The sequence below is a fragment of the Rattus norvegicus genome, chromosome 16 (genome assembly GCF_036323735.1).
Source record: "Rattus norvegicus strain BN/NHsdMcwi chromosome 16, GRCr8, whole genome shotgun sequence".
In the NCBI taxonomy this organism is placed as follows: domain Eukaryota; kingdom Metazoa; phylum Chordata; class Mammalia; order Rodentia; family Muridae; genus Rattus; species Rattus norvegicus.
Window position 1 is genome coordinate 65,072,533 of NC_086034.1, and position 26,472 is coordinate 65,099,004.

A 26,472-nucleotide genomic window follows, 5' to 3' on the forward strand; every position below is an offset into this window, starting at 1 on the left:
TTAGCAAGCAGAAAGCCAGCTTCATAGAAGGGGATGTTTTTGAAGCCTGTGAGGACTGCTTCCAGGGGTAGGTTGCAACCCAAGGAGCAGGCAGCAGTCTCTGGACATTCAGGGAGCCATAAATCCCTACTCATGCCCGCTGGGAGAGAGGACTGCTTAGATGTGCCAGGAGGCTCACCCTAACCACACCGTGCTGTGGCCAGCTCAGCACCTGCATTTAGGGGATGTTCAATCCATCCCATTCTGCTGAGCCCCATCCAAACAACTGTTCTCAGGTGAGTTGTTCTACCACACAGATGTGATAGAAGTCATCATGAAAGTGTAGAAAGGCCTGGAAATCTTCCATCACATCCATCAGGTCAAGACCGAAGTCTGATTCTACCACATCCTCGGGGCCCTCCTCCTCCCGCTCAGTCTGTGCTCTGACAAGTCAGCCATCTTCAGAAATGTCGACCGCCTCCCGGCTCCACATCCCCCACCGTGTGGTCGAGACAAAAAGTAACCAGCGAATAATTTCACCCCTTATAATGGCATGAGGCCGGATTTCTCTTTCAGAGTGTTTGTGGAGCTACTAAAATTCTCTCGTTTGCAAAATATCTGTTGAAAGTATTCCTGGGGTGTCTAAGAAGGGCGCAGTGTGCTGTCAGATGGGGGTTCTGGGATTTTTCTTCTTCTGCATCATCAGGCTGAGCTCACTGTAGGTGGAACTTCCCCCTGGAGTCAGTCACCTCCTGTTACTGGTGTGACTTGGGGATCACAGACTGGTCGCAGTCGAGCACTCCCCTCTGCTGGTGTCTACCAGTTAACAGTCAGCTCTAACGTCTCCTGCTGTCACCTCTGGCCCAATAAGCAAGAGCTAGCAAGGAGTGCACGGGGCATGAGACACTCTTGACTTTTATAAAAGACGCAGAATGTCTTAAAATAGTTCGGTAGCTAAAATAACAATAACAACAATAATAGCTCTCCATTTCTGAGTGTGGTTGGTTGTTTGAGGCCTTGGTTCCCACTAGCCAGGCTCCCACAGGAGCAACTCTGATGAAAAGCACATGTCCCTTCCCAGCAGGAAGTGCAGGGTCTGTGGGGCTTTCTCTCCACCCTCTCAGGGATTCCCTGAGCCTTCAGCTGCGCCACACACCCCAGGACTTGAAGTAGATACGTAGACTTGGTAATTTATCTTTTAAGTCATTAGTGGACCTATTATTTTCCTGGTTAAGTGGTAATAATTAGTTTCACACTTAGCAATTAGCATTGCTCTCCGCCACCTGGAGTCTCGGTCGGTTTCCACCCGTGTTTTATCTGTCTAGCCACAAGGAGAGGTGTGAGGAGGGAAGGGGATCTTGTGTGACTGGAGATGAGCATTGCCTCTGAATGAGGGTTACCCATTCCCCCAGCTGCCACAGGAAGAGTTCTGTCCATGCAGGATCCTGTGCCTGTCTCGTGTACACTTACTCCATTTCCTGGCTGCTCTGTGGATCTATACCCACGACACACCCAGCAGAGCAGTTTGCTGTCCCCTGTGCCCTTCCCTTATATTGAAGGTCCAGGCAGAAGCCCAGAGTTTCTGGGGCAGGGGAGGATAGAGGGAGGCTGGTCGCTTGGAAACAAGAAGGGAAGTGTCTCTTGCCCTCTGGTAACACATCCCCTGTATCTCTGGGCCGCCCGGTCTGCCGTTACTAATGGCTTTTTACAGTCACCCTCTCCTTCCTCCCCCGGCTGTCTTGGGAAGCATCCTCAGCCTGCATGGTTTCAGATGTTGACAGGCGAGAAAAGCAAATGTCGAGATTGCCGCCTCAGAGTCCTGTGAGCGGTAGTGGTTCTGCTGGGCCCAGCTCACCAGTGCACTTGCGTCTGCTTTGAGCCGCCTGCTTCTGGATGCATGGGACAGCTGGGCAGTGGGCCTCCCCTCCGGCAGCTGCAGGCTGACCTGAACAGAATCTGAGCTACACAAGGAACTTTTAGACCAAATAAAATAGTCAGAATGAGCAGCCTTTGAAACCTTCTCACTGCGTCCTTTGGCAGATTCACTGGGGACATTCAGGGCCCTTCATTTCTCTGAGTTTGTAACAGTCGAAGTGTCCTGTGGTCCCTGTATTTGGCCCTGTCCTTTGAGGACAAAATGGAAAATGCTTTATCATGGTTTGTCTGTAACAATGCTGATAAGTTCTGGCCTGTTGGGGTCCTGCCAGTAACCCATTGTTCCCTGAGAGGCACGCAGAAGGTTCTCGTGGGATGTCTCCTCCAGATACACACTCTGTCTTCCTTCCATCCCTCAGGGGACCACGCTCTGTTTCAGCAGGAAGTTCCCACTGTTCTTGGGTCCCCAGCTACGGGCGGGCCAGAGAGACATCACAGCATAGAGGGCGGAGCCCAGGCCCATGACTGACCTTGCTGGACAGGCAGCAGATGCTAGACTTAATTTGTTCCGTACTTAAAGTTCTTTGCTTAGAGCTTGGAGGAGCAAAGCAGCAGGTTGTGAGGAGGAAGAAGAGAAGGAGGAGGAGGGGAGGGTATTTGACCTCTGACCTCTGACCTGACATTGATCCGGGCTCAGGGTTGCTGGGTGTTTGTTTTCTGATGTGAACGCAGCCGTGTGGTAACCACTAACTCTTCCTTATTCTTCTCTTGCAGATGAGCTCACAGTACCTGCACTTTACCCCAGTAGCCCTGAAGTGTGGGCCCCGTACCCTCTGTACCCAGCGGAGTTAGCGCCTGCTCTTCCTCCTCCTGCCGCTTTCACCTATCCCGCTTCACTGCATGCCCAGGTAATTTATGCCCATCGGCCACCACTCCACTCACTCCACCACCACCAGCCCTTTCAGACCTGGTCCCCCAGAGCACACCATGTGACTAACACCTACCCAGCTAACAGATCCACCTCCAGGAAGTGAATGATTTCCCTCTACAACAAGCTGACACCCCTCCAGGACCTCCAAGGACCATCTGACAGCCATGATCCCACCCACTGCCTGATGTCTGCCCTCCCCCCCCCCCCCCCCAAAGGACACCTCTCTTCCCTAATGATCTCACCCTCATATCACACGCGAAGACCAAGCCGGCTTCCCTCCTTGGCTCCCAGCTACCAAAAGAGCACCACAGGGACATAAGGGCGTGCGTGATTGCGTGCATGCGTGCGTGCATCCGGTATGGAAGGGAGACCTGAACTTGAGGCCCAGGTTTTAATGTGTGCTTGGCGTATATGAATTAAGAGGCTTGCTCTCCTGTCCTCAGGAAGCTGAGGAACCAAAGGGAAGCTTCCATGAGGAAGCTTGGTCTTTTCATGTAAGTTTCAGGAAAGGTAAAAGCGTGTTTATTGCTGTGTGTAGGACAGGTACAAGGCAAGGGTAGACGTCTGCTGCGTCCTTTTGCTTCGTTAAGAACAGTCCTCCTCTCTCCCAGAGGCCATGGCTCTCCGAGATCCATCTCGTGTGAGGATAGTAATCAGAGCTGAGCTTCACCCTTGGAAGTCGGCCCTCATTTCATTGGGCCATGGAAAGTGCTGGTTGTTAACGAGCAAAACACTATTAAATATTTCTCACTAATACGCCTCTCGGCCTGGCCTTTTAAAACTGGCTGACTCCGGGCGGGCGAGATGGCTCATCAGGGTAAAGGTGCTTGCTGCCAAGCCTAACGACTTGCGTTCAATCCTCAGGACTTACACGGTGGAAGAGAGAACTGCCTTCTGGTTGTCCTCTGCCTTGCACACGCACGTGTGAGGTGCGTGCATACAAGCACGCTAAACAAACACAGTAAACCTTTTGGAGTTGTTGGGCTGGTCAGATGGGGTGCGTGTTTAATTTTGCTTGGTGTTTCCTTCCCATTCTTGATGAAACCTATTACACAGAGCAGTCCTGATTAAGGTCCCATTGAGCGTCCCCATGCCACCCCGTCAGGAGTACTTAGGGCTGAGCACCCTTTGAGTCTAAATCTGACACATCCATCAGTGCTTTTCTTGCCTGCGTTGGCAACTGGCCTTGTGAGATGCTCTCCCAGGGCCCCTCAGCTCCAAGCAGGCAGGAAGCCCTCAGTACTGTGCCACAAGCCAAGATACCCTCTCCTGTGTAAAGCAGTGTGGGGAATGAGGAAACCGTGCCGAGGTGGCAGTGAATGGCTGGGGATGGCCGTGGCCCTAGGAAACAAAGTGAAGTCAAGGACCAGACGTGCCTCGTGCTTTTCTGTACTCCTCCCAGCATCCCTGCATCAGTCAGTGTTCAGTAACCCTCATAGCTGACAGGTAGCAGGCAGGTGGGGGGCTAGCTAGGTCGCGGCTGTCTATCACTGAGTCCTTTATATTTTTCTTCTTTGTTGACCGCAAAGAGTGACTCAAAGCCCCTTTTCTGTGTGCCCCATACCTCATGCGCGGGTGCTGTGCCCCCTCTCAGAACGGAGCAACCGGCAGTTGAGGTCATTAGGGGTCATGCCTTAGAACCGTGCACAGTTGCACGTGGTCTGCAGAACCTGTGGCTTTGGGTAGTCATGACTGTCCCGGAGGATCAGGACCTACCTGGCGGTGTCCAGAAAGAGCGGCGAACGCTGGCTCTGGTCATGATGTGACACAGACGGATCAGGAGGGACACGGAGGGTGAAGGTTCTAACATAGGAGAGTTAGGAAGCCTATGCCACTGAGGAAGGAAGGACGGAGGGACGGTGCAAGATTAGATGGCTCTTGGGCCATGCGCTGTCTACTGAGACTTTACCCCACCTGGAATCCTAGACTGTGTGGGACTCTGACCTGCTGGCAGTGAGGTCTGAGTCTTGGAATCCCACTTCTTCTCTGGAGTCACTTAATAGAACATTCTTATCGAATGTATTGGTCCATGGTGGGACTCAGAGGGAACCAGTAGAGGCTTTATAAGTAGCTGGTCCAACCCATTGTATAAAGAGGAAACAGGTCTGAGAAGATGGAAAGCTGCCCCCAAATCACAGTGCTTCCATGGTGACTAGAGCAAGTGTCACCTGTCCTCCTTGCTGACTAACACAGCAGGGCGCTGGCTCACCAGAGACTTTCTCCTAATGGAATTTTGGAGAGGCCTCCTTGGAACTTTTCCCTCTAAGTGGGAAATCTGTCAGAAGAGAGTTGGAGGCAAAGATGACTTCCAAGAATGCTAACCAGAGAGAGCAGAGTGGGCGGCCCCTTACTAGGTGATTGTTTTGTTTTGTTTTGTTTTTTTACTAGATTGTTGTTTTACTAGACTAGGTTTCATTCTGGAAACTTAAAAGTTTTTGAGAGTCTTCTAGTTTTACCTTTTTTTTCTTTTTTTTCTTTTTGCAATGTTGTGCTCTATTTTGAGACATGGATTTTTTTTTTTCTTCTAGTGTTTCTCTCCAGAGGCAAAGCCCAACACACCTGTCTTTTGTCCACTTCTTCAGCAAATTAGATTTGTCTCTGGGAATGTGTTTGTCACGTATCAACCCACTGCAGACCAACAGAGGGAGCTCCCATGTTGAATTTATTAGCAAGCCTCCCCTGCCCCCTTTTGCAAAAACTATTTCTTGATGATATTTGAGAGATTTCAATAAAAATTTTAATCAGAGCAAAAAAAAAATGGTCTCAAGTAGACTACAGTGTTTTTTCTGTCTTCACGGTGCTACAATTTTGGAGCCGAGGTATTTGATCTCTGACTGAAATTTGTGAGGACCAGGCCCCTAGCAACTAAGCTGTACGTACCATGGGAGCACACTCTGAAAGAGCACCCCAGAAGACTGCCAGTGCCGGGCTCTCATCGACGCTGCTTCCCGTTTCTTGAGCTCCGAAGCCACCCCAAGCTAGAAGATCCTCGGGCCAACAAGTCATCTGCTACCAGAAGTTCTTACATCAGAACAAAACAAGGCTGACGTATCTAGGTAGAACACATACTCCCTGTGTTCCTGCTCTGCTCCTAAGGAAGGGAGGGAGGAGCCAAGAAACAGGACCTGCCATTAAAAATGAGTTGGATCCCATGTCTGCTTCAGTTCTAGCCACGAGCCATCCTCAGCTCTGGTTTTAATGTCCTCCTGTGCTATCAAATGCCACTGGTTTTGTTCTAATGGTAGCAGACAGACGCCTGTAATCCCTGTGCTTGGGAGGCAGAGGCAGACGAATCCAGAACACTTGGGCAGCCTATGCTTTAGTAAGATTTCCTCAACTCCCACATTCTCCAACCGGATAAAGTAACAGGACAGCAGAGTGCATGCACTGCCTTAGTATTCTTACAGAGGAAGCGAGACTCCATAGCCAACGTCAGATGTCTGTCATTAATATTTTTTAAGTGATGTCTGCTTTAACCTCACAGCCGTTGATGTGTGACATTTACGAAATACGTTATGTGAGTCATTGGTTAGCAGATAAGTTTCATCTTCCACTTTCTGGAAGGTAAACAACATACAGACGCTCTGTCACCACCTGTCATAACCTTTTGAATCTGCTGGTCTCACCTCATGGTAGAAGTGGGGTCCCCATACCCCACTAGAGGCAGCCCCAGAGTTGAGCCTGAAAGATTCTCAGGGGAGGGGGCCAAGAGAAGGTCCCGAGGTCTGCTACTTCAGGGGACAGACTCCTTTTGCACTTTGTAAACCATAGCAGACTTCTCAGGTCGCGTGTGTCTTGAGATGTCCCTGAGACATGGCTGGAAAATTTTTACAGGGGGTTTAGCTTTGAACAAATAAAGAACTGGTCTGCAGGAAAGAACCACTGGCAAACCCAATAAAGGCCACAGATGGACCCTAGCCCTAGAGGCTGTATAGGTTTACCTGACCTCAGGTCTGTACCCATTGTCACCAGAGCTGCATGTTTACTCAGTGGAGTGTAACTTTCTATTTCCATTTTTATGTTTGTGGTGTGCACATATGTGGGTGCACATGCACGTGTGCACGTGGAGGACTGGGCCTAACGAGGGCAGTCACGCCCAGTCACTCCTCAGTTCCATGAGGGCCCTGACCACTGAGCCGTCTCCCCAGCCCCAGTGATATATCTAACAAGACTTGGATTAAGATTTTGTTTGTTTTAATAATCATCTTGCTGTCAGTAACCACTGCCCTGTGGAGAACAGAGAACGAGACATAGACTTCAGGCTTGGACACCCAAGGTGTGCCTCAGAGCACAAGGGTTTATGGACAGGGATGAGGACCCTGGGAGACCATCTGGTACCTGGTGACAATCAACATGGTTTGGCCAAGGTTTCACACTCTCTCTAGCTCAGCAGTAGCAAGTTGTGTTGTGTTGGCTAAACTGGGCCTTCTGACCCCCAGCAGGAGTTTAAATACCTTAGTAATAGCCTTTCTCAGAGGTCAGGGTAGGCCCTGGGAACTTGGGGTGTGTACTGCTATGACCCACAGATCATCTCATAGCCCTAGCTTGTCCTTGAACACTTGCTGTCCCTGAGGGGCTGAGGGAAGTCCAGGCTTTGCTGAACGGTGGCCGGGGCGCTTTTCGCTTTCAACTTCTCCCCCGACCTTGCAGCTCTGTAAGGCCGTGTTGGGGAGAGCACCCCCACAAAATGCCACTCTTCTGCGCCCAGCAGGCTTTCTGGAGTGGGAAGTCCAGCAGTCTGTGGTAGAGGTTGGGGTTATAGGAGAAGGTATTGCTCGACTCGGCTGTTCAGGTCGAAATCCCTTTTCTGCCTGAGGCCCTCCTTTAGGCAGTGAGTGGTGCAGGACCCTGTGACAGCTGTGCAATCTCAGCTCTAAACATCTCAGAGCTTCAAGATGGTGGGGCTAAGAGTCTTGGTTATAAAGCATTAGTAATGTCTGATACATCGGAGTGACTTGCTGTTTGGGTTTTTATGCTGCTTTTTTTCCCCCCAGTACTAGGGATAGAGCATTCTAGAAGAGCATTTCACCCGAGTTGTGTTTTACAAACCGTCCCCTCTTCTCTATCACCCCCCACCCCATCCCCTCTCTACCCCCCCTACCCAAGTTTAGCACTTCAAGGTGACTTTTTTAAGGAATGTTTGAATTTTCTGCACAGAAAGGGACTCAGCCCAAGCTTCCCACAAGACAGCAGTAGCAAAAACCTCTCCTGCCTGCCGAGCCCTGAGACCAAAGCCAAAGACCGGAAAAGTGACAGGCAGGGAGAGATGCGTTATCAGGTGACAGGTGTCTCACTGCTGCCCTGGGACAGCAGCACCCCGCAGTGTCTTCCTCAACTGCTAGTGCCACCTCTAACATGATTCCCCCCACAGCCAATACCAGGACACTGGGAACCCCAGAGAACAGCATGGTGCCTAGAGATCCACACAGAAAGGCCTGTGGGTTCTGTCTCCTGGCTCCAGGCATGTCTGGCACCTTGGAACGTTACCCTTCAGAGCTGTGATTCAAGCCCAGGGACTCTGCTGCTGTCAGTGACCTTGTCGTCACTGTCAACATCTCTGAGCTAAGGTCATGGCTGTGACACCAGCATTCAGGACCTAGAAGTAGGAAGGTCACTGCTTCAAGTTCACAAGTTTCCCAAAAAGAAAATCAACAGTAATTTTATTGTTTGGTTCTTGAGACAAGGTCTTACTCTGGCCCAGGCCATCCTCAAATTTATGATCCTTCTGCTGTAGAGGCCTCCCGAGTGTGGGGATTGCAGGCACACCACCACTTGTGTGTGTCTGTGATTGTGTGTTTGGACATCTGTACTGCACACCTGAGGTCAGAGGACAGCTTGGTGGAGTCAGTTCTCTCTCTCTCCACCTTCCTGTGAGCTCCAGGGTTTGAACTTGGGTTTTCTGGCTTTCACGGCCAGTGCTCTGTTTGCTGAACCATTTAGCTCACCCGGCGAACAGGATTCTTCTTTAATGATGGTTGCTACCCAGTCTGTTAAATTTGACATTTTAGGCAAGTTTCTTTCATCCTCCTGGGCCTCCATTTCTTTCTGTATAAACAGAGGAATGAACATCTGTCACAGACCGTTAATTTGAGAGGATGAATGCAAATATGTGTGGCATTCAGAACTCACTAAAGAGCCTCTCCACACCTTGCCTTTGTCAGAACGTAGCCTGGTGTTACTAGAGGCTCCCAAGTACCTCGGTGAGCGGGAGGAATCTGCAGAGTAGGACCTGGTGAGTGAAGCCTTTGTGCTTGGTTGTGGGGGTCACAGAAAGAGTGGGCACGACCGCCCGGAGCTTGTGGTGTGAACAAGAGAGGCACCATGTGGTCCATTGTAGGTTCTAGTTGCTTCTTGAGGCAAGGCTCCCAAGTCCCCAATTTGTGACATTTGGGGTTCCACCATGGATTGCTCCCCGAGGCACAAGCTCCTAGGTACATTCAGTAAGTGACTTTGGAGTTTTGGAAACCAACCCAGAGCCGCAATGAAACTTTGTAATTATCGAGCACCAGCTTCATAAAAGGAGAAAGTGAACTTTTCTCTTTGAAGAAAATAAGTTTTGACGGGAGCAAAAGGAAAATTGACTCCAAATGGCATCATATTTTATTCAGAGTTTGTGCTGCCAGTGTGGATGGCCAGAGCCCAGTGACAGGATAGGAAAATGGGACACCCCAACTTTAAGCTTCATACATTGTGCACGAGCCCTGCTCGCTTCACTGAGCTCAGCGCCCAGGGATCTCTAATGGCCCTTGCTAGCAAACATAGTTAAAAATTAACAAGCTGACATGATTAAATGCGGATGGTAAGCTGCCACTATGGACTGAATCTGACGCAGGGTGTTACACACTCGGATGCCCTCAACCGAGTGGCGTCTCAGTGAACTCGGAGATGTGGAAGCACATTTCACACACCTCTCTGGAAACAGGAACCAAACTTGTGTTCAGAATAGCCAGAAAGACCGAGACTCAGGAAAGAGAGCCCCAAGGGCTTAGCTTGTTCTTGGTCCCCGGGGCGTGATTGGTCTTTGAAGAGGGGACTTGTGGTCCTAGGACCTCCATTGTGAGGTTCACAAGCCAGTGACCAACGTACTGTCATCCTGGTATCTTTGAAGAACCAGCCTTCTCCAGCTGCGTCTTCTTGGTATTTTGAGATAGTGCTTGCCATGCCTTCAAGGCTAGCCTCAGTCACAGTAATCCTCCTGCTTCAGCCTCTCCAGTGCTGGGATTATAGTATAAGCCAGCTTTTGGCTATAGCCAAGAAGTTCTCACTTGGTTCTTCTGCAGGTGCTAGGATGAGTAAGATGATGATGAACTTACACTGTGGACCAGGAATGGAATTCGGGGTATCAGTCAAAGGGAGTGGGGTCTGTTCCGCAGCGAATAGACCAGGAAGTTTGGATGACACATTGTTCACACCTCAGCCACCTAGATCCACCTCTTTACCACTGACCGGGCCCCACACTGGCTTCTCCCAGCTCTATGGGTATCAGTAGCTGGCAGAGAATCAAACAGTTTTGCAGTCAGATGACCTTGGGATGCCCAAGGAGTAACGGAACAAGTCCCTCCGTATCTCGGCCAAACCTTTCACACACTGCTTTGTGTCAGTCAACCTGAAGACACTGTGTGTTGCTCTCGAAACTTTCTGGGTTGGAGAGCCTTTCTAGATAAGTATTGTTCCCGGCACACTTTTGAAGATCTAAGTCAAGAGTACTACCTCACATCTGGGTGAGCACTTCAAATGCAAGTGAGATGGGTCAGTCAGCAAGCAAGAGTCCTTGCCACGAGGCCTGGTGGTGGAACCAGGAGCCCGCCCACTCACCCAGGCTGCCCCCACACACACACACACACACACACAGAGAGAGAGAGAGAGAGAGAGAGAGAGAGAGAGAGAGAGACGAATTCATGAAATAAACAGCGTCTGATTGTTTTAGATGACCCTAGCCCTAGAATGACCACATTTCTGAAAGGCCAAGCTAAGTGAGCCTGGTGGACCAGAGGAAAAAGCCACCAAAGATGTCTGCTCACTACTGATCGGTGTGCCCGGCAGCCTTCCTCATGGCTGTTAGAATCTAAAGAGGACAGTGATAATAGACTCCGTCACTAAAGAGAGGACAGTCGGAGCCAGTGACCGTTAGACCTGCCCTGCCCTGTGTAGCTCGGTGCACAGATGTGCCAGGGATGGTGCATTGAGTCCCACCCTGGAGGCATCGGGCCTTTCTGTCCTTGGCCTCACCATGGGAACCATAAATTCTGTGTGGTGCTTAGGTGTCCCGTTCTGTTCCATATCTTGGGAGAATTTACTATCTCTGGCGTGATTTCTTTTTCCCTTCCGATTATTTACTCCCCGGGTATCTCCTATCTCTACGCTCTTCCTATCTGGTCTGTCACCACTTTGGGATATTGGAGTCTGACAAAGTCACCTTGGGATGAGAAGTAGAGTGTGATGGTAGAGGCCACACAGTGTGGCACCAAGCAGTGAACTGAATCACTGTTACTCAGAAATCTTCCAGGCCTCTAGGCTTCTCAGCCTGGTTCACCTGACACTGTCTCTGCCTGGCGCAAACTAAGACAGGGTTTGTGTGAGCTAAGTATTTCGTTAGAAGTTCTCATGGAAGCCTCAAACCCCTGGAATTGTATGTAGGCATGTAAGAGTGGTGTGTGTGTGTGTGTGTGTGTGTGTGTGTGTGTGTGTGTGTGTGTGTGTGTGTGTGTGTGTGTGTGTTCTGTTGATAGTGCGGAAATCACCAGGATGACTGTTAAGTAAGCCAGCTTCTCTTCCATGGCTACAATGTATGTCCTCAACTGTTTCTGAAGAGTTGAGTTTGAGCAAGTCTGGGGAAGCCTGTGGCCCCTGCAGGCAGTGATAATGAGAAATCAGGAAGCCTCCAGGGCATGGACGGGAGTTGACCTGGGCCAAAGTTACAGCAGAACAAACAGCCTAAATGGGAGGAAAGGTGAAGCCTCTCCTTGCCATCCTCCAAACAGCCGTGATTAGCACAAAACAGCTTGTTCTCCTGGGCCAGCTGCCTGCATTCCTGGCTATGCCCCTTGGACTCTGCCCCTCTGTGGGTGCAAGAACAGGAAGGTGCCCAGTTTGACCTGGCATCCACTGCCCCCCCGCTGGAAGGTGGGTGCCTCTGGTGTCTGAAAGCAGCAAGAGCCACGATGTCTTGGAAGGCAGATTTGGGAGTTCATCTTTTCTCCATCCTCCATTCGTGATTGAGAGAGAGGGAGGAAGGGGGTGTGTGTGTGTGTGTGTGTGTGTGTGTGTGTGTGTGTGTGTGTGTGTGTCACTTGCTCTCAATGGAGGGTGGGGAGCACTGGATCAAGAGAGTGGCAGACAGCAAGGAGGCCTCTTTTTCTCAGTCACCTTCACCAGTCTCAGACCCATGCTGTCTCCCCTGCAGCTCACTGTCCTCCCTGCCAGCCCCTCCCTGTGACCCCCTTGGTGACCACTACTCCATGTTGGACTCGGGGCCTTACATCCCCACCCCACACCCAGGCCGCACAACCACCACCACTGCTCCACACTGACCCAGTGCACATGGACCATTTTGGGTTTAGGTCCCCAGCGTCCCTTGCCGGAGGGCTCTGGCCCCGAGGCTGCCCTTCCCCAGCTGTCTCAGGAAGGCAGCTCCAGCTGTGCTCTCTGCTTAGTGAGCAAACGGACTGAGGAGAATCCTGAGCCAAGGGTAGGTACTTGTCTCTTCTGCCTTCGGACTTTCCACCCTCCTGCCTTCCTAACCCACCTCTCTCCACATCATCCCCTCTTGTCTGTCTGTTCGTCTGTCTGTTTGTGAGTCTTACTGCTTTACAGACAATCGGTGTGGGGTATTTAGGCTGTCTCCAAGGATAAGTGTCGGGTCACTCAGTTCCTCCTGCTGTGAGTGATAGGAGAGGTGCCTAGGGCTCTCTCGAGGCTCCGATGACTCCCAGGCAATGGCTTTACCCTCACAGGTTCTGAGCCTCTGGAAATAACATCTGACGTCCTCGAGGTGTATAAGATGCCCCAAGGGATACCTGAGGTAGATTCTGATGTAGCAGAAGTGGACACTTCTCCTCAGAGTTTGCCTTGGTTTCTTCAGGGCTACATGTGTGGCAGCGCAGACCAGAACTCTAGCCCAGTTGGAGTGGAGTTCCCCAGTGTGCCTCTTCCTGGGGTCTTTGAGTCAGAAGGAAACCACAGGGAGTGCTTAGGGACTGGGGCAAAAATGAGCTTCTCCCTAGGACCCAATTCCTCGGCTTCTCAGCCTTTAGGACCAGGTAGTTAGCAGGACCTAATGGACCCTGGTTCTGCCTTCTGAGGTGGATTCTGGGGCAGCTTGTTTCCCACCCTTGTGAAAGAGAGAAAGGGGAAGTTTTCCACTAGCCCCCCCAGTTCCGAATCTTCATAGGGTTTCTGCAAGTTGCCTCTGGCCCAGTTGTACCCCCAACCACAGCCAGAGTGGCTCCTGCTTCATTCCTCTTGATGTTTAAGGAACCTCTGTAAACCTTCCTGTTAAGGTCCCTCCCCTACTTCCCAAGCTTTGCTGTCATTTACATAGTCCTTGCCCCCAGGAGCATTTTCTGTGTTGCTCTTCATGCTCAGTGGGAGGAGTTAGCCTGGTAAGCCAGGCTCTTTGGAAGTAGAGACAAGGAACAGGAGTTCATGAGTAAGAGGCTAGCCTGGGCTACGGGAGACCCTGTCTCAAAAAGTAAAAAAGAATGGTGGGTCGGCCATTGGTAAGCATGCCTTCTTCTGCCCAACAGGTTATAGAGAAAACTGGCATTGTCAGTGGATGGGTGTTTGAGAATGAAATGTGCTTGCCCTCTGTTGTTCAGCTTTTGCTTAGCGTGGTACAATATACCAGGAAGCTGACCCAAGTTCAATTCCAGCCAGGCCAGCCTCAAGAGGGGTCATGAATTGCCCCTCCCTTTGTTTATATTTTAACTTAGTCTCCCCAGCTTGGGGAGTACAGAGAGGAGAATCTATAATGGCCTCTAATGGCTGTGACCTCTGAAAAGGAAGGGGAATTGGCAGAGCGTCAATATTGGCCGGAATGGGCTGCCCAGTGAGTTTGGCTGGAGTTCATAGGGCACATACAGATTGAGGGTGCTACTGTAGGACTTCTTTACCCTGGGCAGAAAATGCCACTGGGCCATTGTGACTTGACCCATCTTGGAGCAACGAGGGGGTCTGAAGACCCAGAATGAGGTGGGGACCTCTGGCTCACAGCTTTTCCTGTCTTTTCAGATGCGCTGGCTCCCTCCCTCCGAGGCTACTTCCCAGGGCTGGAAGTCCCGGCAGTTCTGCTGAGGCTGTGTAAGTACCCTAGGGGAAGGTCGGTCTGCACACCTAGCCCATTCTTGATGGATGTCTGTAATCCGCAGTTTCCTCCATGCAGGAAGAACGTGGGCATATCTCCTGCATTCGTGTGGGAACGTGAGGAGCAGGCCCAGCCTGGCTTGAGTCTCACTGGGGGACTCAGTTCCATGTGTCAGCAGCAGTGCTGGGGCCTGTGGACCAGGCATCCGGGGGTTTGAGAACTCGGTTGTGCTTCTCCTGCTCCTAACATCCTCCAACGTCTACATCAGGACCCATCATGCACTCAAATACAGAAGTTTTTGTACAGAAGGCAGAGGTGCTGATGCCAAGGCCTGCTTTAAGACAGGAAAACCCACAAAAATGATTTTTCATTTTTTTAATTTGTTCCTTACATGTATGAGGTCCTGGTGTTGCCTACACACATGCATGCACACTACATGCATATAGTAAAAGCCCAAAAGCGGGTGTTGGATTCCTTGGAACTGGAGCTATAGGTGGTTGTGAGCCACCATGTGTGTTCTGGGACCAAACTCAGGTCCTGGACAAGAGCAACAAGTGCTCTTACCCACGGAGCCATCTCTCCAGCCCTCACTTTATTCATATATATATATATGTATATATATATATATATATATGTATATGTATATGTATGTATATATATATATATGTTCCCTTTTCCGTTTATTGAACTTGAATTTTTTCCAAATATATTTCTGTTCATAGGTTCCCCTTCCTACCTCCCCACCCTCCTAATCGAAAATGAATAGAAACCAAACTAGAATTTAAAAAAGACACAAGAAACACAGACACAAATCCTGTCATTAAAAAAAAAAAAATGAAAACTATAATATACAAAGGACCATCCATTAAAACAAACACCCAAACAAAGCAATATGACACAAAAATGTCAACACAAATGCCATTGAGTTTGTTTCTTGTTGGCCATCTTGGTCATAAGACCTGCCCCTAAGTGTGGTTAAAAGCGGTGTCCTACAGTAGCATCTTTGTGCCGGGTTAGGCCTACCTGCAGTTCAGACAACAGTCAGGTGAATTGTCTCTTGTCAATTCAAAGAGAAAACCCACACTGCCTTCTGTAGTTTAGCACCTTGACTGAATTTCTGACTAAGCAGGAGGCACCCTAATTCTGAACTGTATGTAACTTGATGGGAATTCTGACTAAAATGACGTTTTCTAAGTGATCCAGTCCCAGGAGCTTCTTGCTTAGTGTTTTATGAATGAGGAAGGGAGACGAGCAGGCGGAGGAGCAGGCTTGGGTCCTGTTAGGAACATCCAGCTGGAATCCATATAGTGTACTCGGCGTGGCAGGAGAGCCACGTGGCTTCTGTCCACAGTGGTAGGCGCTCTGAGAACACTGCGTTCAGCTGGTGGACAAGTCAGCCAGTGATGATGACACAAAGTCTAAGGTAGGGCTTCTCTTTGGTTTATTTTGCTGTTTATATAAGCTTAAAGGAAGAAATAAGTCTTTGTGTGTATGGGTTCCAGTTTAAAAGACCACATGCTTTGTACTAGCATGGCCATGTTTTCCCCCAAATCCTTATTTCTCACAGACCCATTAAAGTAGCTGTCAGTCGGGGTTGGGGATTTAGCTCAGTGGTAGAGGCTAGGAAGCGCAAGGCCCTGGGTTTGGTCCCCAGCTCCGAAAAAAAGAACCCAAAAAAAAAAAAAAAAAAAAGTAGCAGTCAGAGGGCCAGTGGTGGTGGCAGCAGCTTCCAAAACAGGGTGCCATCGACACACAGATTCTAAAAGCCCTAGAAAGACCCGAACCAAACAGTGTGGCATCTATTGAAAACAAGTCGTCTCTTCTGAGCTGACTTCTCAGCTCTGGCCACGGGCCAGAGCTTGGCTGGTGTGTGAACTCTTGGGGTATGTGTCCGGTGGGGATAGTCTGGAAGAAACTTGGGGAGCGGTGCCCAGTACTGTCGTGTGGAGCTAGACACGTATAGCCATCATTCCAGCTCCTTCCAGAGTCTTGGATAAAGTCCTTCCCAAGTCAGCTAATAACCCAAGCTGTGTAATCTTGCAGAATGTGTAACAGAGTTGGAAACACTGGTGTTGATGAGCTAATAGAAACACAGACGAAAGCACATCAGAAAGGCTAGTGCTGGCCAGGTGGCCAACTCCCTACCACAGGAGGCAATAGGGATGTCAGTACCAAACAGCATACCATCACCCCTGATGTTACAGAGGGTTGAATGCTGTCCTTCAAATTCTGGACAGCTCTTGGCCTGCTGCAGAAGAGGCCTTCGGGTGTCTGTGTTAGGCTCTCTGAGACGTCTCATGTAGCAGGCTGGTCTGAGACCTGAGATCATCTTGCCTCTGGCTCTCAAGTGTTGGACTTATAGGCGTACAGTGTGCCATGCATGCCTGGCAGCCTGTGAGATCTCTAGTTTGTCCGCTTTTAACTCTTTGGTGCTCGCGTGTAATAAATGACTAAACTAGACATCTCTTTACTCTTTGTGTAAGTGTGGGCTGTACCTGCATTCTCGTGGGAGCCTCGTGGACACAGTATTGCACAGAACAACTGCTCAGGGTGCCCTGGGCTCAGCCTGTGGAGAAGGGTCTGTGGGTTTGCTCTCATCGGTGGCGTGCGGAAGACCTTTGGAAGAGGGGCCAAGGGTGCTGATGTCCACTTGGCGTGTAGTAGGTAGTTGAGTTTAGTCTGTCTACATGTTCAATCACCCCATCACTAGTGTTGGTGATGGTCCAGCCATGTGACAGAGAACTATGATAATGTTTGGGAGACAAACTAACGTTTTGAAAATTACCAGTTTCCCAGCTCCATCAAGAACAAGAGAGCATGAATAAGTTTTCTGTTGTGCCTTGCAAGTAGAAGTGATGGCTTTCCTCGTTGGATATCCAAATATAGTTAAACAATTATTTGAGAGCTTGGGAATTGGTGTGGGATGAGATAATATTCTTAGGAACTTGTGAAGTTTCTGGCCTTTGACCAGGACCATGGCGTAGAATTGTAAGCACGTGTTGTTACAGCCTTAGCAAAGCGGAGAGAACAGTGGGAGATAAAATAGCTGGAACTTGTAGCAGTTTATGCAAACTACATCTTGTTTGGGGGGAACAGCCTAGTCCGTCCTTGTCTTTGCAGCTGGGTCTTCATGCAGGCTGATGTGTAGCAATCTCCCTGCTCTCCCCCTCAGGAGACACCCAGTGCTGTGCTCCACATTGCAGTGTACCCAGAAGCCAGGACTATAGAGCTGTCCTTGTGACTGACCTTCCCTTTGTACTTCTACTTACCGCAGTAAATATTCAGTGAACACCTGCAGCGTGCTAAGGAGGGGGATGGAGTAGTAAAATGGGCACAATAGGTCAAATAGACCCCAGTGTGGTGGGGACCGTGAGGTCTGGTAGGAATAGGAGGTCAATTGCTGGGGTGCAACAGCTTGTGAGGCTCCATGTAGGAAGCAGGTCTGCCAAGCCGTCCAAATCCTGCCCAGCAGACCCCTCTGTACCAGAAATGCAACTACTCCAATCCTATCGCCTCTCCCGTGGCTAAATCAAAGTAGATGGAGCCGGGCAGTGGTGGTGCATACCTTTAATCCCAGCACCCAGGGGTGAGGGTGGAAGTCTTGGTCTCTTGAGTTTGAGGCCAGCCTGGTTTACAGAGCAAGTTCCAGGGCAGCCAGGAATATACAGAGAAACCCTGTCTTGAAAAACCAGAACCAAAACCAAAAAAAAAAAAAAAGTAGATGGGCCTGGACAGTGACCTGTGGCCTCAGGGAAAGTCTTCTGAGAGACTCCTCCTTGTCATCTCAACAGGTACACAGGGGTCTGGCTCTTACTGCTGCTAGCCTAGGTCTGTTGTGGTTACATGTATGTTACAAGGCTGCAAACCTCTGTCCTGCCAGATACTGCAGTCCCAGATTCCTAAACCCTGTAATCTGAAGCCCAGCACTTTTGCTCCCACCATGACTACCAGGCTCCCTGATAGACACGTACACAAAAGCTGCAGCCTGTCCCTTGACCTGTTCCATGTATTGCTGTCCCTCTAAGTTTGAAGATGGTGGCCATGTGTTAGACTATATGCTGAGAGCGGGATACCCAACCAGCCTCTGCCCCACCCTCCGGTTCCTGTGCCTCTTCTGAGTTTTGGAGGGTGTGCAGGGGGTTTTCAGCAAGATATGGAAAATGAACCTTCTGGGACACTGCTTGGCTGGTGATCATCACTTTACTGTCTGTGATGACTTTCTTTTGCCCCCCGCCACCCGTGAGCCCTGGTGTGCACAGCTTGCTGGCCAAGCCCCATGTTCTGATGAACATAGGGCCAGGGTTAGTCCTCCTGCTTAGCATAATCCAGAAGTCATGAGGGAGTCAGCCACCAGTGTGACTTCAGCAACAGTGGGCATTCACAAAACTCAGGGCAGCTTGGCAACCTCAGGAGGCCCCATGGGCCTGCTACTTTAGCAAGTCTTTGGGGGGCACCCTTGGTCACTGTGGAGGGTGTGACAAAGGTGAGGGAGAAATCAGGTATTTTTCTCTCCTCAAATAACCTAGCTTCTACTAGGAAACCAGAATCTTACCTACTCCTTGAATGTTTCTGTAGTGAAATCTTTCCCATTTATTCTAATAAGATAGGCAGCCTGTCCTACAGACTCACCCCTAATTCTAGAAAGAACAGATTCCACGTGCACTCCCATCACATGGAATTCCAGAGCACCAGACAGGAAGCCCTCTGAGCTAGAAACAGCCTGAGTCTAGAAGGTATCAGTGAGCATGTGGAAACAGCACTCCAGTAGGATCTTCGCTGGTCATACTCATGGAGCTGGACTCCGTTCTTGGCATGCGGAATTTTGGAGAACCCAGCTGGGCCAGCCAAGTTGCCAAGTATATTAAAGATGAGACAGCCAGTAACATTTGTTTCACGACTCTTAGCACCTTGGGCACTCCAAGACAGTCAGATGTGCTTCCTGCTCATAGCAGACCTTAATGACAGGGCTCTCGCGCTGTCTGAAGCTGTTAGGTCTGAGGCAGCCCCTGGAACTGGTGACTGTCTTAAGTCTGTGTGGACTTAAAATCTCATGATCTGGTTGGCAGGCTTTGGGGTCTAGCAGGGGCCGTAGAATTCCCACACTGTAACTCCAGGGGCAGCATCCCCACAGGCTAGACAGATAACCTCAGGTACGACGGCTCTTACCCCAGCAACTTTTCTGTGCCCACACCTCTGTCCCAGTGGCCTTCTCATATTTTTCTAAGTCCCAAGATCACTTTCCTGTCTGCAAGCATTCTGTGCTGCTTGCAAGGTCCTTGTGCAGTGACAGCTACGCTCAGCTCCTTGCCCCAGCAGTGCAGACTGGTCAGCTTGATCCAGGGCAGCATGAGACCCATGGAAAAGGTTACCATATGCAGTTAACAGATCTCTCTGTCCACCCAGGTCTCGGGTGTGTGATGGCGGCTGCAATCTGTCTTGTGGGTATTAATGCGGTCTTCACTGGTGGCGACTGTCATCCAGCTGTTCTGCAAAACTGGAGCTTGCTGGTGAGTGCCAAAGTCAGGTGGCAACCAGTGTGGGCAGGATGGGCACCAGTATCTCCTGGAAACACAGCCTCTGCAAGGGCCCATGGTGCCTGCATACAACCCTTTCCAGTTATCCGGCAGGCCCTTCCACAGCCACAAACCACTTAAGGTCCGCCAGAATGTTAATAATAGGTAGTTCTGTTTCTTGGGTTTATTGGTGGGTGCTTTTGTTTTGAAACAGTATCTTACTATGTAGCCCAGACTAGCCTTAATCTTGATTTTCCTGCCTCAGCCTCTCTAGCACTGGAAAAGTTCTGTGTTCCCCCACCCCCACGACTGACAATAAGTCACACCATGACCTTCTCAAGTAAGGCTGGCATCATGACCTATGGGGAATCTCATACGTAAATGAAGTATTTTCCTCGCTTTCACTTCCCAAGCCTTCGGTTTGAAATTAGAAGTTTGTTGGAAATCTGAGACATAATGTATATGTTCCTTTCTTATCTGAACAATTACATGAAGTATAGTGAAGCCATTTCTCTACCAGGGGATGTTTTTATGAGGGTCTTCTGAAATCAGGATGAGTGTGACTGTGGGACTCTCTCGGGGCTCCTCTCTGGCAGTGCTTTTCCGGCTGGTAAGTTGACAGCCCGTCTTTCCGCCGGTAGCTGTCACTGCCTCAGTTAGTTTCAGTTTAGTGTGGTTGGGAAGGCAGATTCTCACTGTACAGCCCAGGCCAGCATGGAACTTGGGATCTTCCTCCATCCCTCAGCCTTCCAAGTGCTGAACTTACAGGTGTGTCCCAGCCTGGCCCTCAGCAGGAGGCTTTACATGAATATAATGAACAGACAGACGCCTGCCCTCTGCTACCTCATATGGCAGCTTCTCATGACTTTGCAGAAATTGGCTGTGGATAGCAGAATGCCAGGGACACTTCATGCTGTAGCCTAAATAAGGAGGTGAATTTCATTCCTTCTGTGGTGCCTATAAAAAAAGATGAGTCAAAAAGGAGGACAAGAGATTGCTGCTAAGGGCAGAGTCAGGTGGTGTCCAAGGAGGTCATTACCACATTTTGGGGGCTTGAGTGACTTTATGCTGAGAGTACCATCTCTTAGCACTTGTTTAGAAGTGCACACCTCTGACATTGTATTTTTCTCACTGATGTCTTGTTTGCCATAGTAGCACAGGCTGTCACAGGCACCATATGTGATACATCACGTAGGGCATTGATGATTTCCCATTAGTTGTATGCCCTTCGAATCTGTTTCTTTTCATCGTGGCTCTCAGCAGTAGTGCCCATGATAAGTGTCATGGTCATGGGTTGTTTTTGTTTTGAAGGGCTTCCTTTCTCTGGTGTAATTTAAAGGTCAGTTTATAGCTACTCCTGCAGTTTATGTGGGCATGGTTAGAAACCAGGTCTTTGTGCATGCTATGCCAAGTGCTCTCCCAGAGTTCCTCAGTGCTAGACATAAATGCAGTAACACATCCAAAATATTAGCTGTTCACCAACCACCAGCCCAGTGTCAGAAGTAGGTGGGGACATATCTGATACCAGAAGGACCTAATAATAAAGGAGGAGAAGGAGGCAAGCATGGGCTGAGGACTAGAGGGTCACATGCCCCTGGAGTGCTCAGAAAAAAGGCCAGGTGATGGCAGTGAAGCGGGGGTACTGGGGGGTGGGGTGTGGTAACACTGACTCAGTTCAGCTCATGGCTCTGCAGTTCCCAGACCACCATGGGTTATAGACAGGCAAGATCGTGAGGCTGTTCTTACCAATCTAAGGCAATGCTCTCGTGAGCCAACCTTGTCAGAAAGTTACACCTGGGCTGAGTAAGGAGGTGGTCCATCTGCCCTTAGGGATAAAGCCATGAATAAACCCAGCCAAGGAGAGTACAGGAAGATTGGTTTCTACAGAAGACTACAAACACTTGAAATGTTTCAAATATTCACCTATCATAAATATTTGTACTTGATTAAATTAAGCTGATAGGCATGAAAACTAATTTGTCAAATGCCCTGGGTTTACTTGGACTCAGGGCAGCAGGGGAGTATTTCTTACCTGACCTGGCAAAAATGAATGTTAGGTTAAAGTTAAGCTGAGGGTAATCAGTAGTTAGGCCAAGCGTATGGGGATGGTGAAAGCAGAAGGATGCGGGGGAGAAGCTTACCTGGTCCTGGCCAGCAGTGTGGCTTAGCCATGTAGAAGCCCAGACAGTTCTCTTGCTACATCCTCCAGCCGTCAGTCAGCAAAGTGCCCTAGTGAGCTCACACATCAAAACCAGGTGAAGTCAGATGTTTTAGGATTGTATGTACTTTATAAGACAGTGGTTCTCAGCCTTATTTAATAGACTTGCTCATGCTGTGGTGACCCCCAACCACCACATTCATTAACCTGTTCTTGAAGCAGAACAACCTTCAGGAGCTGCTTGTGAGCAGGTGTCTGGCTGGCTTTTGCAGAGCCATGTTGCCATCTGTTTACTCTGGGTTTTGGAGATCATTTACATGCTGATCTTGGGCCCCCTTTCCCAAAAGACTCTGAAAAGAATCTGCCCCTAGTCACCCCAGCCTGCTGTCCCTCTCTGTGGTGCTTTGTGTTCCCGGATGTCTTTGGATTCTGTTTAAATGTCCTTGTTAACACATTCCAAGGTTTGAACTCCATTCCTAGCTAAAGCTCTTGTTTACAGAGACTGAAATAGCTCCATTTTGACCTTGTGTTCAGTCTGGGACATAGATGGCAGTGTGGATACATTCTTTTCCCATGTGAGAATCACATCTCCATGGTAGGTTCTAGAAAGCTCAGTGAACTAGTCTCTGCACGTCTCCTTTATCCCAGCCTCAAAAGATCCTGTTAAGAGATGCAGGGAAAGGAAGCGTGTGTGGAGAACGAGGGGCTTGCTTACCCTACCCTCAGGGATCAGCCTCCTAAAGAGGGTGCATCTGAACTGGTTATGTAGAGCCCAGGCTAGACCTCCAGATGCAGTCCCCTGTCTGGCAGACTACAGCATTGTTAAGAGGGGCCCAAGTGTCTCAATGAAGGAACATTTTGCTGTAACCTCCATCTGGGATTAAGGATCATTTTAGGGAAGAAAATAACATTCAAGATAACTCATCTAAAAGTTCTACATGGACTTATTACAAAGCCCTTCAGAACTGAGGGGCCTAGAAAAGGTTGAGTTTTCAAAGACAAGAGTTTATAAATGCTGGAGTGTGGGGGTAAGGAGTGAGAAAAGAGAGGGAAAAAACGCCTGAGACAGAGTCAATTCCAAGGCATTGTTCTCAACCTGTTGGGCTCAATCCTTTTGGAGGTCCAACAACCCTCTTAGCCAGGTCACAGTAAATATTTATAACAGTAGCAAAATTATAGTTATGACATAGCAACAAAATAATTTTCTGGTTGGGGGTCACCGCAACATGAAAGGGTCATAGCATTAGAAAGATTGAGACCTATCTAAGGATAGGAAAAATATGAAAAGACACAATGAGCCACAGAAAGAATCATTTTCACTTTGCTACTCGGCAAAGTGGCTGAAGACTGGAAATTGAGAGGTTGGCGAAAGCTATGTTGGCACCTGTGTAAGGGACGGAGCTACCCAGGCCTCGGTGCAGGGACAGATTTGACTGTGGAGCAGTAAGTAGGGCCAGTAAAAGGCTCACAAAGGAACTACTGTTGCTGTCACCTAAAAGGTGATGGCACCTTCTGCCCCAGAGTCCCACTTCTAGGGAGAGTGGTTCTTTGTGTCTAAAAATGTAGTTCTCTGACTGGCCAGGAACTTGAGAGATCTCCATGCCTATGAGGTTAAAGGCATCCCCTACCTAGAGATGGAATCCCTTTACTTGAACATCACAGCGTATGTGGGTCCCTGCTGGCACTAAATAGGCAAACACCAGGAAGCAGAGGAAGCAAGAAGTGAGAATTCCCTAGAGGGGTTTTAGTTGTTATCTCTGTTAGATAAATGCTGCGACTCAGAATGCTGCTGCCAGGAGATGGGAAAAAGGAAGTGGTCACTGTGTGTGCAACACTAAAGCATTCCTACAGCTCTCTACAGGAAGTAGGTGGTGATGTGCCAGGATTCCACATTTGCAACAATTGGGAGAGACAGAAAAGCCGAGTAATAGCACAGTACACCGATGCTCTGGAAAGCTGTGCACAGCTTGCTTTCTCCCTGGTGCCTTTCCAAGCTCTACATGTACATGGTGATTATATTTGACCCTTAAAACGTGTAGGCATTGATACAACATAAGCATTTCTCTGTACAGAACTGATAGGCATATCTCTTCTGTATTATGAGTCTATTCTGTCAGTAAGACGGCAAGAAAATACGGGAGTTAGAGAATATAAAATGAATGACAGAAAAAAGGGGCCTTACAGAGTATCCCAGGGAGCACCACAGAGCGTGGCTGGCAAACTCCAGAACCTAGGCTGGCAGTACTCAGCGGGAGAACCAGATAAAAAAATAATCCAGGACCAACCACAGCTTTGCCACAAAGCAAAACACACAGGCATTTGTTAAAACTCCAGGGAAAGGAGGGAGATACGAAGGTGAGAGGCCATCTTGCATGAATCTGTTCTCTACGATGAATCCCCAGGATTGAACTTGGGTCACTAACAATGTCTACCCACTGAACCGTCTAGCTGGACCTCTTGCTTCATTTCCTTCAGACAGCATCTCTCTCTAGCCCTGTCTGGCCTGGAACCCCAGCTGATCCTCCTGCCTCGGTCTCCAGTGCTGGACTGCACCCAGCCTGGTCCTCACCTACTGCCCACAAGTCTGCTGAGTCTACCAGTCCCACAGGGGCACAGTAACAGTACTGTATGGGATTTCCAAAGTTACCCTCCCAACACATTTTTCTTTCTGTTTCAGGCTTGAAAACACCTTGCCCAGTTTTGATCCCTTCAAGACTTCATAACAGCCTCTATCACACATCTGTTTTCCTCAAAGAAAAAAAAATATATAATAAAATGTGTTTTACTCTTTTACACTGTATAATTTTAAGAAATGTGTTATTTGTGAATGCATGGTCTGACATTTCTGTACAGTTTGGAGACATGAGCAGTAAAGCCAGGATGGTTAGTATTTTTATAACAGACATTTTAAGAGTGGACAGATGGATTCTTTACACTAGGCTACATCACGACTTTTGTTTGATTTTTGAATGCTTTTAATGGTGTTTATCTTATTTTTCTTCTGAAATAAGATGCATGTTTGAAACATATCTCTAAATAGCATCCAAGTTTCCACAATTGTGTTGTGAATGTGTGGACTCCCTCTGCCTGGCCCAGAGTCAGCCCCATTAGTAGCTGGGTGTAGAAATGCGCTTCTGCAGTATTAGCTCTGTAATCCTGGCTCCCAGGGATCTCCCTGCAAGACAATCAGTGCCCCAAAGCATCTGCCATTGTAGTGTATAAACCACTGGGCAAAGACTACTTAGGTAATGTCTCTGAAAACCATGGCCACTCTGGCTGTGACTATACAAACTGTGCCCGGGGACATATTGACATTCTATGCTTGTGTCGTTTAGGATAGCACCCTCAGAGTGTGCAACTTAATATATATCACCCAACTTCCAGAAACTGTTCCGCAGTGGAACGAACTGCAAGGTCCACCTTCCATTTATGTGGTTGGCCTTTAGTTTGGAGGCAAACATGCCTCAGGCTTTGCCCACTCAGCCTGCGCTGGGCATCACATCTCTCAAGTGGGTCAGCAAAGCGTTGGCCTGCCTGAGTAGCTAGCTGTTCTGGTCTGGCAGCCATGTCAGTCAGACCATCCATCACATTCTCTGGAACGCTACATGCTCATCTTGAGACTACCTACTACATTGCAGTGTGGGGCATGAAACTTGGCCATGTGCGATGAACACTGTTACCCTTGCTTCAAGACCTCTTCAAAGCCCAAAGTTAGTCTTGTGTTGTGTGCCAACACATTCCCAGAGGCTGTGATGGCAGTCTTCCCGCTCCTCAAACGAGCCATGCATACTACGTTGACCTCAGAATTTCCAGCTGCTGATACTACTAGACATAATCACAATCTTTGTATCTTTGTTATTGATCTGCTTGTATTGTGTTGAAAACGTCATATTTTAATGAATATTTCGGTGGTTTGGGAGGGTTATTTCATTATTTTTCAAGAGAAGTAAAAAATGTCAAGTTTTTAAAGGTTATTAAAAAGAGAAACACCAAGGCCTGTAATAAGGGCCTTTTCTCTGTAAACTAGAGGCCGGGGCAGGCAGCACTGGGGAATTAGCATCCAGGTGGTGTTCCGTGCCACTTGACTGTAAGACTCCTCTACTTGCTTTAAAGAGAGTGAGCCACTTATCATCGATTATGCTTTTATAATTGTGTAAAGGTACTTTTGTATTGTCATTTTTTTAAAAGATAATAAAAGTTTATTCCAGCCATTACATGATTTGTCTGACAACTTACAACATCAGCCAAGCATGTCCTACAAAGCAGAGATTCCCATTTCTAGGCTGTGGCAAACGAGGCAGGATTCAGACTGTGGTGGAAGTCAGGGTAATTACAACACACCCAGGTGCCACCAAGGGATCCACAGACCTTTTGCTCAGTGAAAGGTACCAACCACCCTAACCTACCTAGTCTTGAGACAGGCTGACTCCATGACAGGCTTCAAATTGGCAGTTCAGTAGGCTAGGCAAGTCAGCTACTGAAAAAAAAATCCCTGGCCTGAGGCATGGGCAATGGGTCAGCAACAGTTTTCCGCCCCACCCCCTCCCAGCAATGGTTCTGGAATGTCCCTAGCAATAGAGCCAACAGATTAAGATAGAGGTCACTGACACTCCCACCTATACCCCCCCCCCACCCATTCCCCTAGTGTGCTTTAAATCGGCCCTGTGAGCTCACTGCGGTGCGTCCATCTTGGTACATGGTAGACCCAAGCATG

At 49.0% G+C, this 26,472-nt stretch overlaps 1 protein-coding gene and 1 long non-coding RNA gene across 9 annotated transcripts in view; one reads left to right on the top strand and one right to left on the bottom strand.

Moving 5' to 3' along the window:
- Rbpms (RNA binding protein, mRNA processing factor) overlaps positions 1–25,972 on the top strand; it is a 156,346-nt gene extending 130,374 nt beyond the window's left edge. For 2 of the 8 annotated variants that reach the window (XR_010058306.1, XR_010058308.1), the window contains 4 exons: positions 2,629–2,762; positions 5,314–5,841; positions 14,015–14,083; positions 24,436–24,558. Coding sequence is in view for 5 of the 8 variants with exons in the window: in XM_006253238.5 (XP_006253300.1) it covers positions 14,015–14,083; positions 24,436–24,737 (371 nt within the window). In the remaining 3 variants the exon portion in view is untranslated. Of the gene's footprint in view, positions 1–2,628; positions 2,763–5,313; positions 5,842–14,014; positions 14,084–19,490; positions 19,597–24,435 lie in introns of those variants that run through there. The other 6 variants (XR_010058307.1, XM_006253241.5, XM_006253240.5 and 3 more) reach the window with 6 other exon arrangements.
- LOC120097493 (uncharacterized) lies at positions 6,963–24,436 on the bottom strand. Its single transcript, XR_005494930.2, has 2 exons — positions 21,742–24,436; positions 6,963–20,557 (listed from the first exon to the last, which is right to left on the bottom strand). It is a non-coding gene; the product is annotated as an uncharacterized LOC120097493 (long non-coding RNA).
- Positions 25,973–26,472: the final 500 nt, after the last annotated feature.